Here is a 14,409-nt window from a genome sequence, read left to right on the forward strand (position 1 = left end):
CCCCCTCCCCTACTTTCCAATCCTTCCCTGCAGTATCCTCAGAGGAGATCTCCTCCCTCCTCGCAAGTGCCACCCCCTCCACCTGCGCCTCGGACCCCATTCCCTCTCACCTTCTTAAAACCATCGCCCCTGCCCTCCTCCCTTCCTTAACTTCTATTTTTAACCACTCAATCTCCAAGGGCTCCTTCCCCTCTGCCTTCAAACACGCCCACGTCTCCCCCATCCTAAAAAAACCCGCTCTTGACCCCACTTCCCCCTCCAGTTATCGTCCTATCTCCCTACTACCCTTCCTTTCCAAAATCTTAGAACGAGTCGTCTACAATCGATGCCTAGAATTCCTTAACTCCCATTCTCTCCTAGACCCCCTCCGATCTGGCTTCCGTCCCCTCCACTCTACCGAGACTGCTCTCTCTAAGGTCACCCGTGACCTCCTTCTTGCCAAATCCAATGGCTCCTACTCCATTCTGATCCTCCTTGACCTCTCTGCTGCCTTTGACACTGTCGACCATCCCCTCCTCCTCCATAACTTATCTCACCTTGGCTTCACGGACTCTGTCCTCTCCTGGTTCTCCTCTTACCTCTCTGGCCGATCATTCTCGGTCTCCTACGCCGGAGCCTCCTCCCCCTCCCATCCTTTAACTGTTGGAGTTCCTCGAGGGTCAGTTCTTGGCCCTCTTCTGTTCTCCATTTACACTCACTCCCTCGGTGAACTCATCCGCTCTCACGGCTTTGACTACCATCTCTACGCAGATGACACGCAGATCTACATCTCCGCCCCTGTCCTCTCCCCCTCCCTTCAGGCTCGCATCTCCTCCTGCCTCCGGGACGTCTCCACCTGGATGTCGGCCCGCCACCTAAAACTCAACATGAGCAAGACTGAGCTCCTCATCTTCCCTCCCAAGCCCGGTCCGCTCCCAGACTTCTCCATCACCGTGGATGGCACGACCATCCTTCCCGTCCCGCAGGCCCGCAATCTCGGTGTCATCCTTGACTCGTCCCTCTCGTTCACCCCACACATCCTATCCGTTACCAAGACCTGCCGGTTTCACCTCTACAATATCGCCAAGATCCGCCCTTTCCTCTCCACCCAAACGGCTACCTTACTATTACGGGCTCTCGTTATATCCCGGCTAGACTACTGTGTCAGCCTTCTCTCTGACCTCCCTTCCTCCTCTCTCACCCCGCTCCGGTCTATTCTTCACTCCGCTGCCCGGCTCATCTTCCTGCAGAAACGATCTGGGCATGTCACTCCCCTTCTTAAACAACTCCAGTGGTTGCCTATCGACCTCCGCTCCAAACAGAAACTCCTCACTCTAGGCTTCAAGGCTCTCCATCACCTTGCCCCTTCCTACCTCTCCTCCCTTCTCTCTTTCTACCGCCCACCCCGCACGCTCCGCTCCTCTGCCGCCCACCTCCTCGCCGTCCCTCGGTCTCGCCTATCCCGCCGTCGACCCCTGGGTCACGTCCTCCCGCGGTCCTGGAACGCCCTCCCTCCTCACCTCCGCCAAACTGATTCTCTTTCCCTCTTCAAAACCTTACTTAAAAATCACCTCCTCCAGGAGGCCTTCCCAGACTGAGCTCCCCTTCCCCCTCTACTCCCTCTGCCATCCCCCCTTTACCTCTCCGCAGCTAAAGCCTCATTTTCCCCTTTTCCCTCTGCTCCTCCACCTCTCCCTTCCCATCCCCACAGCACTGTACTCGTCCGCTCAACTGTATATATTTTCATTACCCTATTTATTTTGTTAATGAATTGTACATCGCCTTGATTCTATTTAGTTGCCATTGTTTTTACGAGATGTTCTTCCCCTTGACGCTGTTTAGTGCCATTGTTCTTGTCTGTCCGTCTCCCCCGATTAGACTGTAAGCCCGTCAAACGGCAGGGACTGTCTCTATCTGTTGCCGACTTGTTCATCCCAAGCGCTTAGTACAGTGCTCTGCACATAGTAAGCGCTCAATAAATACTATTGAATGAATAAATACAGTTGACTCTCTGGCTGATTGCTCTCTGTGGGACACCACAGTTTGAAGTAGATATTTGATATCTGACATTTGATATTTGCCCTATCCACAATCCTACAGCACTTATGTATGCATCATTAAATTATATATTTCAAATTACTCATTCATTCATATTAGTGACTATTTCTCCCTCTAGACTGTAAGCTTGTTATGAGCAGGAAATGTGTCCGCTAATTCTGTTACACTGTACTCTCCCAAACACTTAATGTAGTGCTGTGCACATAGTAAGGGCTCAATAAACATGATTGATTGACTGCTTGTATTTCTTTCAGGCCCAGTGCCTGATTTCTATCGATCCCTAGGCTCATGACCCGAAGCTATTTTCCTGGATCCTTTAATGCAAGGATGGCAGGTTCCATAACCGGCTCGTCGGTTGGGTTCCGAAGGTTAAAGAGCAGTGGAGAAGCAGTGGAAATGGAATCTGACCAGGCTCTCCCTGTTGGCTCCTTGGCCACCATGAGCCCCACAGAGCAATGCGGTCTTTCCAGTCGAAAGGAGTTTTTGCCTGAGTAAGTCATCTCACAGACACCGAGCTTCCGAGCCCAGATAAAGTCTTTATTGTTGAACTCCCTCTAAGGAGATTAAGGCGAGACAGTGGTAATGAGGCTAGTTCGCCAGGAGACACACACAATAGCTTTTCTCCTGGTCTATGTGATAAATAACCTAATTGCACCCCAACATCCTTCCCCTGGGAGCAAGGCGACCCCTTGCCACTTCCTCTGACCTGGCACTGTGCTTTATGGCCCTTAGTAGAAAATTTCAGAACTGGCACGATCAAGCTTGGGTTGGGAGTGGGGCCCGGGATATAGGCCAGTGATTGCTGGCTCCCCACGGTCAAGCCACCGCTCAAAGTTAGCGAGTCTTAGAGAGTTGTGCTCGTGGTGCAGTCACGTTCCCTGGGTTCTTCCAGGGTTCTGGAAGGACTGTCCAGACCGTGTGGGATTCTACCAAGAGGGACTGACTAAGTTATCCTTCTCCGTTCATCTCAGAGTGGCTCAGCGAAGCCCAGCTGCCTCCTCCGTCTCATGCAAAGCAGCCCTCAGACGAGGGCAATTAGCACAGAGGTCTTAACTGCAGCTCACTGAGCTCGAAAACTGTGGCAGATGGTAGCCTAGTCTACTGGGAAGGAGAGAGCTTTGTGCCCCCCTCCCGATGCCAGGGTTGGGGGCCTGCACATATGGAGCAGCTCACAGCATTCCCAGATCCCAATTCTGGACCTATCACTTTCCATTCCAAAGTGAAGCAATTGGGCCTTGGGCCCAGGGTAAACCAGACAAACTCAGGGCTAATAAATAGTAGTTCAAGCGCTTTGATTTTTGGAAAGGCACGGCTTGGTCAGAGGTTCTGGGGGGAGATGGGAGCTGCCCTTACCTCAGCTGGTCATTCACGTCCTGGAAGGGTTGACGGGCAAAGATCACTGCTGGGCTGGAGTTGACTGGAAGAGCCAAGCGGTTGTGGAGGTACATGTCATCCAACCAGTATTCAGACACCTGAGAGGGAGACATACACATACCATGTTATGATCAGGGAAGGAAGGAATGAAGGAGGGCTAAAGGAAGGAGGCTCTCACTGTTGTCCTGTGCCACCGATAATAATAGTAACAATAATGTGTCCTGTGCCACCAATAATAATAATAATAACAATGTTATTTGTTAAGCACTTACTATGCAAAGAGCACTGTTCTGAATGCTAGGGTAGATACAAGCTAGTCAGGTTGGACACGCTCTCAGTCCCACATAGGCTTCACAGTCTTAATCCCCATTTTCCAGATGAGGGAATGGAGGCCCAGAGAAATGTAATGACTTGCTGAAGATCACACACCAGACAGGTGGCAGAGATGGGGTTAGAATCCAGGTCCATCTGACTCACACCTGTGCTCTATCCACTAAGGCATGCTGCTTCCCACGCTGATCATCAATCAAGGTATTGGTAGAGTCCCTATTGGATGCAGAGAGAACTGCCCCAAGCCCTAGGGAACGGGCAATAGAGGTGAAAGACATCATCCCCGCCCTCGAGGCTTAAAACAAGCAGCAAAGACAATGCCCCTTTGCCAACCTAGCACACCACAGCCCAAGAGCGGTGGTACGTGGGTAGTCTGGTTGGGACCAAGGGGGCTTGGACCCAGGGAAAAACCATGGTAGGTGAAAATGGCAGCACTTCTAGGGATTCAGCAATGACAAGGATCCCTCCCTCTGAGGGCCAGATGACTTGGAATGGTGGATAGATGGAATCCAGCCCATCCATTCCAAGAAGTTTTCATTACACGCTTTATTTCTGTCTGCAGAAATGATCAAAGGTGGGCACTGATCCAAGGAGTGCCTCTTGGGATGGGCAGTTGGAAACCAAGTCCAACAAGGGAAGAGTCAGTTACAAAAAAACCCAATGGCCCTTAAAGTCTTTAATCAGCAAGAGAAGAATGACAAAAGTGAGACTAATGAAACGGATGGAAGGCAGGTCCTGGGAGAAGAGGGCCGAAGGAACTGGGGTTCTTCAGCTGAAGAAAATGTCGGACCTGTTCTTCTCTGCGCTCACAGAAAAGTAGCTTACACCAAAGTAAATGAGATTTTGATTGGGCATCAGGTGATAAAGCCGTGAGGAGGACTGCCCACCAAGGGAGATATGGAATCTTCAACCCTCAAGACCTTCCAGGAAAGGCCAGACAGCCGATTCTCCCACTTAGAGGCTGGAGGACCAAACCTGATGATTGCAGAGCCCAATCTATTCCAACCCCAAGATTTTAAAACTTTCTGATCCCATGACATGGCAGCTTTGACTCTGACGGATAGAGTAAGGCAGGGTTTGGGGAGAATCTACTTCTTCAATCCGGGAAGCAGCTCTCAGTCAGCCCTCGACTGACAATTTGAGCCTCTCAGCCCTCGATCACAAAGCAATTCCACCATCCAATCTTACTTCCCCGCCTCTCCAGGATGCAAGTCAAGCTGCCGTTCTCTCAACCCAAGGAGTCACCTTGGTGGAATGGCTTTCTCAAGGTTAAGCTGCCACTAGGGCAGCAGGATTGCTGCTTTGGAGAGCTCATCTTAGATCCCTCTCACCTGCCAACTGGTGGCTAGAGTTTGCCCTAACTTCCTGCTGGTCGGTGGCAGGGGCCCTAAAGTACAGCCCTATCACACTAGCTCTTTCTTGACTCAATCAATCAAAGTGGCCTAGTGAATAAAGCACAAGTCTGGGAGCCAGAGGACCTGGGTTCTATTCCCAGGTCCACCACGTGCCTGCTGTGTGACCTTGGGCAAGATGATTTCTCTCCTCACCTTCAAAGTCTTATTGAAGGAACATCTCCTCCAAGAGGCCTTCACTGTTTGAACCCTCATTTTCTCTTCTCCTTCTGCGTCACCCTCATACTTGGATTTGCTCCCTTTTTTCACCCCTCCTCAACCCCACGACACTTACGTGCAGCTGTATGACTGTGGGCAAGTCACAACTTTTCTGTGCCTCAGTTACCTCATCTGTAAAATGAGGATTAACTGTGAGCCTCACGTGGGACAACCTGATTACCCTGAGTCTGCCCCAGCGCTTAGAACAGTGCTCTGCACATAGTAAGCGCTTAAATAACCAACATTATTATTATATCTCTAATTATTTATATTAACATCTGTCTCCCTCTCTAGAATGTAAGCTCATTGTAGGCAGGGAACATGTCTACCAACTCTGTTATAGGGTAAGTTCCCAAGCACTTAATACAGTGCTCTGCACACAGTAAGTGCTCAATAAATATGACTGATTGATTGATTTAACTTCTCTGTACTTCAGTTTCCTCAACTGCAAAATGGCAATTCAGTACCTGTTCTCCTTCCTACTTAGACTGAGGGACATTCCATGTGGGACAGGGATTGTGTCCGGCCTGATTAATTTGTATCTACCCCAATGCTTAGAACAGTGCTTGACACAAATTAATCGCTAAAGAAATACCATTAAAAATTGGTAATTTCTGAGCACTTGCTGCAAGCAGAGCACTATTCAAAATGCTTGGGGGAGTACAATATAACCGAGTTAGTAGACATGTTCCCTGTCCACAAGGAGCTTATAGTCTAGAGGGGATTTAGTAGGGTACAAGCCCTTGAAAGCAGGAAACTTACTTGATAGCAGGGCAGCAGGCAGTGCTGCCTGGTCTGAAATATTTCAGGTTGGAGATGGAGTTCTTGGGAAAATCCAATGGCTGTGCAGATTCCAAGAGAACATCTCTAGATGGTAAGTTCATTCATTCATTCAATTGTATTTTACTGAGCACTTCCTGTGTGCAGAGCACTGTACTACTACTACTAATAATATTAATAATGTTGGTATTTGTTAAGCGCTTACGATGTGCAGAGCACTGTTCTAAGAGCTGGGGTAGATACAGGGTCATCAGGTTGTCCTATGTGGGGCTCACAGTCTTCATGCCCATTTTACAGATGAGGTCACTGAGGCACAGAGAAATGAAATGACTTGCCCACAGTCGACCAGTGGCAGAGCCGGGATCCGAACCCATGATCTCTGACTGCCAAGCCTGTGCTCTTTCCACTGAGCCACGCTGCTTCCACTTAATGTACTAAGCATGTAATGTAGTAAGTTCACTGTGGGCAGGAAACATGCCTACCACTTCAGTTGTATTGTACTCTCCCAATTACTTAGTATAGTGCTCTACCCAGAATAAGTGCGCCAATAAATACCATTAATTGGTTTCACCTGTCCCTGGAAGTAACTGAGAAGGGTTTTCTTGAAATTTTAAGAGAGACTCATGGTCTCTTCCTGATCCCATAGAACAAAGATTCATTCATTCAATTGTATTTACTGAGCGCTCACTGTATGCAAAGCACTGTATTAAGCATATGGAAGAGTACAATATACGAAGCAGCGTAGCTCAGTGGAAAGAGCACAGGCTTGGGAGTAAAAGGTCATGGGTTTGAATTCCAGCTCTGCCACTTGTCAGCTGTGTGACTGTGGGCAAGTCACTTCACTTCTCGGTGCCTCAGTTACCTCATCTGTAAAATGGGGATTAAGACTGTGAGCCTCAAGAGAGACAACCTGATTACCCTGTATCTACCCCAGCGCTTAGAACAGTGCTCTGCACATAGTAAGCACTTAACAAATACCAACATTATTATTACAATATAACAATAGAGACATTCCCTGCCTACAACAAGCTTACATTCTAGAGGATAATTTAAGTTACATGAAGATTATATTTTGAAGAAGTCCAGTTCCAGAAGTAAATGTTTTTCATTTCATTTCCAAATGTCAGCCCGATGTAGAGCTTACAGTCTAGAGGATAAATTGGGTTATATCAAGTTTATGTCTTGAAGGAGGCCAGTTCCAGAAGTAAATGTCTTTCCTTTCATTTCCAAATGTCAGCCTGATCTCCCTCTGCGGTACCCCCCTCCCCGCCTCAGAGCATTTGTTTATATATGTACGTATGTATTATTCTATTTATTTTATTTATAATGTATATATATCTATACATATCTATAATTCTATTTATTTATATTGATGCTATTGATGCCTGCCTACTTCTTTTGTTTTGTTGTCTGTAACCCCCCTTCTAGACTGTGAGCCCGTTGTAGGGTAGGGATTGTCTCTATCTGTTGCCGAATTGTACTTTCCAAGCGCATAGTATAGTGTTTTGCACTCAGTAAGTACCCAATAAATATGAATGACTGGCTGACTGACTGAATCCCTCTAGACATTCGTGAAGGTGGGGCATGGCAGCGGAATCTGGGAAGAGAGCTCTTTGGGTAGAAGAGTGAGGTTCAGATCGGAAAGTGGAGCCCAACACTCTGGACTGTCCCTTACCCACATCCTCCCTCTGTCCTGGAATGCCCTCCCCCTTCATATCTGACAGATCAACACTCTCCCCACCTCCAAAGCCTTATTGAAAACACAAAGTCTTATTAAAATGAGAAGCAGTGTAGCCTAGTGGACAGAGCACAGTTCTGGGAGTCAGAAGGACCTGGGTTCTAATCCCAGCTCTGCCACTTGTCAGCTGTGAGACCTTGGGCAAGTCACTTCACTTTCTGTGCTTCAGTTCCCTCATCTGTAAAAAGGGAATTACTACTGTGAGTCCCATGTAGGACACAAGGGCTGATTAGCTTGTATCTACCCCAACATTGGTTCAGTGCCTAGCATATAGTAAACACTTAACAAATACTATAAAAAAAACTCCCCCAAGAGACCTTCCCTGACTAAGCCCTCATTTCCCCTACTCTCTCTCCTTTCTGTGTTACTTTCGCACTTGGATCTGTCCTCTATTCATCCCACTCTCAGCCCCACAACTCTTATGTGCATATCTGTAATTTATTTTAATGTCTGTCTCCTCCTCTAGATTGTAAATTCTTTTGGGGCAGAAAACAAGTCTACCAGCTCTGTAGTATTGTACTTTCCCAAACACTTAGTGCAGTGCTTTGCACACAATAAGCATTCAATAAATACCAATAAATACTATTGAGTGATTGATTATTGATTGATTGATGGAACTTGGCTTTCCTGGCCAGACCTGACTCCAGCAGCGAGCCAGAGGAAAACTGAGTCCTGGGTTGAGCAGCCCTGTACTGCTGCCCTTGGGGAAATAGAAAATAATAATAATAATTGTGATTTTGATTGAGCACTTACTATGTGCCAAACACTGTATTAAATGTTGGGGTAGGTGCAAGACAATCAGTTCCCACATTGGGCTCACAGTCTAAGTAGGAGGAAGAACAGATATTGGATCCCCATTATGCAGATGAGGGAACTGAAGCCCAGAGAAGTGAAAAGACTTGCCCAAGGTCACACAACAGACGGCGAACAGACCTGGGATTAGAAACCAGGTCTTGTAACGCCCAGGCTCGTGTTCTTTCCACTAGCCAGGCGAGGAGCAAGAAGAGACTCGACGGCAGAGGTGAGCAGGCAAGCCTTAGGAGGGAGGAGAAGTTGGTTTCTCCTGGGACCTCCCGTCTCTTACCCAGTTTGCCGTCTTCTCTCTTCGGTCCAAGAGTTTCTGCTGCAGGGACTCCCCCAGGCCTCCGGGAGCCCCAAACCTCTCCACAATGGCCTTGCTTTTCCGGAACTGCTCCTCTGTCACCAGGTGTCTCATGCAGCGGAGATACATGGCCAGCGTCTTCTGCAGGGGTGGCACCGGGAGCTTGGGGAGGACCTGGCGTGGCGGCCGGGACAGAAACACAAGCAGTCAGTAACAACTGACTCTGTCTTTACTCTTCTGTCTGTAGAGAAGCAGCGTGGCGCAGTGGAAAGAGCACGGGCTTTGGAGTCAGGGCTCATGAGTTCGAATCCCAGCTCTGCCACTTGTCAGCTGTGTGACTGTGGGCAAGTCACTTAACTTCTCTGTGCCTCAGTTCCCTCATCTGTAAAATGGGGATTAAGATTGTGAGCCCCACGTGGGACAACCTGATTCCCCTGTGTTTACCCCAGCGCTTAGAACAGTGCTCTGCACATAGTAAGCGCTTAACAAATACCAACATTATTAGAACTAGGATGCCATATCATTTCTCCAGTTTGGGTGGGGCTTCTGGAAACTGCAGTCCAGACCCAACCTCCCTCCCTGGCTGCCATTCTGCCTCCTTTGCATATTTCTCTTCTGGGACATTTTGTCCTCTGAGGTAGTATGGTCAGTTACCCATTGATTCTTTTCCTGAGAAATCCCTCAAGGGGCTGATAATTCTGCTGGCAGAAATATTCAACCACTTTTCCGAGGAAAAGTACTACCGTCCACCCCCACCCAGCATCCTTTTCCTTCATTCAAATCCAACCAAAAATCTGAGTCGCCTGTGGTGTATGAACTAATCAGGAGGGTGAGGCTGAAGCAGTGTGCCTAATGGAAAGAACATGGGCCTGGATTCTGATCCTGGCTCTGCTACCTGTCTACTTTGTGACTTTGGTCAAGTCACGTCACTTCCCTGGCCATTTCCACGTCTACAAAATGGGTATTCAAACCTCTTCTCCTTCCTACTTTGACTATGAGTTCCATATGGGATCTAATTATCTTGTATCCATTCCAGTGCTTAGCACAGTCCTTGGCATGGAGTAAACACTTGACAAATATCCTTACTATTATTATAATTATTATGTCAGGTTCACAGACTCAGCTACTTAAAAGCTGCTTGGCCTAGTGGATAGATCACAGGCCTTGAAGTCAGGAGGACCAGGGTTCGAATCTTGGTTCCACCACTTGTCTGCTGTGTGACCTTGGGCGAGTCGCTTAACTTCTCTATGCCTCAGTTACCTCATCTGTAAAATGGGGATTAAGACTGTGAGTCCCATCTGGGACATGGACTGTGTCCAATCTGATTAGCTTAAATCTACCCCAGTGCTAAATACAGCACCTGGCACATAGTAAGTGCTCAAACAAATACCATAATAAAAGAGTGACCCATCCATCTCCTCTGCCCTCAGATGGTCAGTGGAACTGAAGACAATCCATTGCTCTTTTTGCACCGTAATTTCTCTCCTCTTTCCCATCCAGCTGCCGGTTCCCTGCCAGAGGCAGAGCGGCCCATTGCTACAATGGTGAGTGGCTCTGATTGGCCGGGGAGTTGGGACGCGGCTGGTGAAGCGCCTAGCTTGAGGGTAAGGCTTCCCCCCCTTCTTCTCTCCCTCCCTTTCCCATCCTGGGGCAGGCGGGCTTGGGTGGGAAGGATCAATTAGCAACACTTTTAGCGGGCTGAATGCCACCCCCATCTCTGTAGATCTGCTGCATGAAGAATGCCAGCCAGGGCTCTATCTGGGCCAGCTATTTGTCTTGGCAAAATGGGTGGTTCTCAGGGCTGTGAAAGCATCCAGGCCTTGAGCTAATGAGTGGTACAGAAGAAACCCTGAAAAATTCAAGCAGGACACACCAACCCAACCTGTCCCATCTTGCACTGGGTGACTGGACCTTACCGGTCCAAAACTGCCGAGGGAATCCAGGCTAATCACTTTTTAGATTGTTCCGAAGGACAGGGACCCTGCCGAATTTCCAGCAGTGTACTCATTTCCAGTGCTCAGTACAGTGCTTGGTGTTTAATCAATACTATTAATACTACTACTAATGCTTGGGAGAGCACAGTGGAATTGGTAGAGGGTATAGTCCAAGCCGCCCAGGTTGGAAAGAGGGAAATTGCAGCCCAAGCGGAAGCTGAAGACCTCTAACCCTCTCTCTGACCATGGTCTCTGAAGATGGATGCCGTTTGGACTTTCCCCCCTTTCAGTGCCTGGTCACTAGAATCAGGCAGCGTCTTCAGTGCGTGGAAACGACCTCCCTTCTGTCTGACACCCAAGGCTGGGAATGATGGTGTTGATCTGCCACTCTGCCAGAGCCTTGGAAATAGAAGCTGCATGGCCTAGCGGATAGAGCATGGGCATGGGAGTCAGAAGGACCCAGGTTCTAATCCCGACCACCATCTGTCTGCTGTGTGGCCTTGGGCAAGTCATTTCTCTGGATCTCAGTGTCCTCATTCGGGGTTTAAAACTGAGCCCCATGTGGGACAGGGATTGTGTCCAACCTGATTAACATATCTACCCCAGCACTTAGAACAGTGCTTGGCACATGGTAAGTGCTTAGGAAATACCATCAGTATTATTGTTATTCTTCTGGATCTTCAGGGGAGAGGATTCACTCTGCGGGCAGCACCGAAACTCTAGCCTCGCAGTTCTGGCTCTTGCTCACCCACCTCTGCCCTCTGCATAGCGGAAAGAGTGGGAAGGGACAGTAGTGGAGCTGGTCAAGGGAATGACAAAGCATGGGAAATCAGGTAACTATAATCAAAAACATCCAGAAAAACAGAATTAGCTCACTTGCTAAAGTTCTTGCAAAAATCCAAGAAAGGGAAAGTAGGGCTTTGTGTTGTGACCTCTGGGGGTTTGACCCGACTACCTCTTGGCCCAGCTGATTTCAGCTTCTGGCATCTGCAAGGAAGGACTTCAGTGGTTTGAATTTAGGTGATTTGTTATCGAGGGGGAAACGGTGAACAAGGGGCTGTGTTGGGGAGACCAGTCAATTGATCTATCAATGGCATTTATTGAGTGTTTACTGTGTGCAGTACCAGGCTGGCTTCCCTTTCCTCCTTCTCCATTTTTACAGGGGACTTTAAAAGCAACTATCCTCCACTGACTTTCTTAGATTGGGAGCCCCCTAAGGAACAGGGACCGTGTCCAAGTCCCTCCTGGTTATTCTCTTCCATTGCTTAATACAGTACTTTGCACACACTGAGCACTTATAAATACTACTATTTATAAATATAAAATAATATATTTATAATATAAAATGCTACTTTTCCTGAACTGAATCCAGAGGCCCAGTGAGAGGAAAGCTTTTGCAATTTAGGATGGAGTTTAAGGCACACATACACATATGTGTGCAAATGTGTGCATCAATCAATCAGTTGGTCAGTGGCATTTATTGAGTGCTTACTATTTGCAGAGCATTGTGCTAAGTGCTTGGGAGAGTCCAGAATTAGCAGATATGTTCTCTCCCTTAATCAGTTTACAGTCTAGAGAGTGAGACAGATATTAATATGAATAAAAAAGTAATTTATAATATATAATTTAAGCACATGTACACAAGTGCCGTGGGTTGGGGGCGTATGTGTGTGTAGAAAAAGGAAGAAGGTTCCAAAGTGGTGGTATTTTGATTTAATCACAAATGATGGCATGGCCGCAGCTGAGGGTTAGAAAACCAGGCTGGCTCGAAGCCAGATTTAGGCATGATCTGTGTGGATGAGGAGTCAGGAATTCCAGTTTGTTTCGCACTGTAAGCTCGCTTTACCCATTAAGTCAGCTAACCTTTGTGCCTCCATTCAGTCAGTCCCCCTTTGAAATGAGGCTGAGGCCCACGGTACACCCCAGAGGCAGCCGGCTGCTCAGAACGTGCTCTGAAGATGACCGGTGTTGTGTTCTTTCAAAATGATAGCTTTTACTCTGCTGGGGAAATTAGACTCTCCCTCAGCCCTGAGAGACAGAGCTCAGTAAAGCCAACTCTGCTGCCGTACAGACTGTAAGCTCCTCGTGGGTAGGGAACAGTTCTACCAATTCTGTTGTATTGTACTCTCCCAAGCGTTTAGTCAGTGCTCTACACACAGGAAGCGCTCAACAAATACCGTTGATGGATTAGAAACATGCTTCATTTCTCAATAAAGCAATGAGATGAGTATACGGTTTTAGAGTGGGATTTTCCCTTGCAGCTGTAAGACCTTCCCTTGAACTGGATGGAACCACCCTGCTTCCCGAGCTGTACAATCAGCTCATTGGAATTGAGTCCCAGATATCCACTTGGATTCCTGCACCCAGGAGATAGAGATCTGTCTCACTGTTGCACACCGCCCGGTGAAGGATAGATGATAACCTGCTTGGGCATCAACCCGACTTGTCTAATCCTTCTGCTTCAACTCAGCGGCTGGCTGGTTGGGGGAGAGGGTTTCTGGATCCTTGAAGGGACCTGGGTACCGCCAGGTGGGGAGTGGGTCAAGGCAGTGGGAAAGCTCACTGGCTGCTGCCTGCTCTGCCCCACGGCATCTCATCCAGAAGCCTGCACCAAACTGCAGCTGTCACAAAGCAGACCCGGCAGAGGGCAAACTCAAAGGAGTTGGAAACCAGAGGGGGGTGGGATGGGGTCACAAAGAAGTGGATGACCCTGGATTGATCTTTGGGGAAGGGGGTCTCCCTCCTTACCTCGTCAAAGAGTGGGGTCTGGTGTGGGGGCCAGAGAGGGTCAGAAAGACATCCAATTGCAGCCAAGGGTTTTAGGGAAAAGATGCCAAGGCCTCATTGCGGCAAGGAGCCTGGGAGAGGGGAAGAGGAGACCCAAGGAGGTGGGAAATGGGAGACCTGTGCCCTCCAACCATACTCTAATGCCCACTGTGAGCAATCCAAGTAATTGGAGTGAATTCTGCCTACTGAGGGACTCTTGCCGCGGATCGGTTTCGGGACACCAAGTACTCACAGCTTCTTCCTCACGGGCAGCGGCGGCAGGTTTCTCCATTTTCTCCCGGGAGGCTTTCTTCAGCACGGGCATTCTAGTGGGGCAACCGGTGCCGCTCCTTCCCAGGATCGAGCCCCACGGGGACACAACCCCAAGCCAAGGGCCCAGTCCTGGCAAACAAAGCAAAGCGATTGCTCTTTGGGGTTCCCACCATGTACTCCGAGCCACTCTCGTCCGGCCAGAAGCCACAGGTCAGTTCTGAATGACCATCCTGTCTCACTCATGGCATTGCCAGGAATGAGAGTTCCCTAAATTCCTTCCTGGAAACACTTGATGTCCAGAATGGCCACGTGACCCGATTCAGGGGTGGAAGCGGAGGCTGGGCTGCCTCAGCCTCCAGCTAAGTTACACTTGCTTTATGGGGTACCAACAGGAAAGCTCCCCCAAGCACCCCATCCTGACCTTGGCCTCTGGGTCCTGAGCTTCCTCTAAGTGTGGCCCACCCT

The 14,409-nt window shown here is 48.7% G+C and overlaps 1 protein-coding gene across 1 annotated transcript in view; it reads right to left on the minus strand.

Annotated features, from left to right (window-relative positions):
• Positions 1-14,061, minus strand: part of CHAT (choline O-acetyltransferase) — a 56,071-nt gene extending 42,010 nt beyond the window's left edge. Inside the window, exons 1-3 of the mRNA XM_001509058.2 lie at positions 13,925-14,061; positions 8,954-9,145; positions 3,391-3,509 (exon numbers count right to left, since the gene is read on the minus strand). Of these exons, the coding sequence (XP_001509108.2) occupies positions 3,391-3,509; positions 8,954-9,145; positions 13,925-13,996 (383 nt within the window). The 5' untranslated portion in view covers positions 13,997-14,061. The remainder of the gene's footprint in view (positions 1-3,390; positions 3,510-8,953; positions 9,146-13,924) is intronic.
• Positions 14,062-14,409: the final 348 nt, after the last annotated feature.

This window comes from Ornithorhynchus anatinus, chromosome 3, assembly GCF_004115215.2.
Source record: "Ornithorhynchus anatinus isolate Pmale09 chromosome 3, mOrnAna1.pri.v4, whole genome shotgun sequence".
Taxonomy (NCBI): domain Eukaryota; kingdom Metazoa; phylum Chordata; class Mammalia; order Monotremata; family Ornithorhynchidae; genus Ornithorhynchus; species Ornithorhynchus anatinus.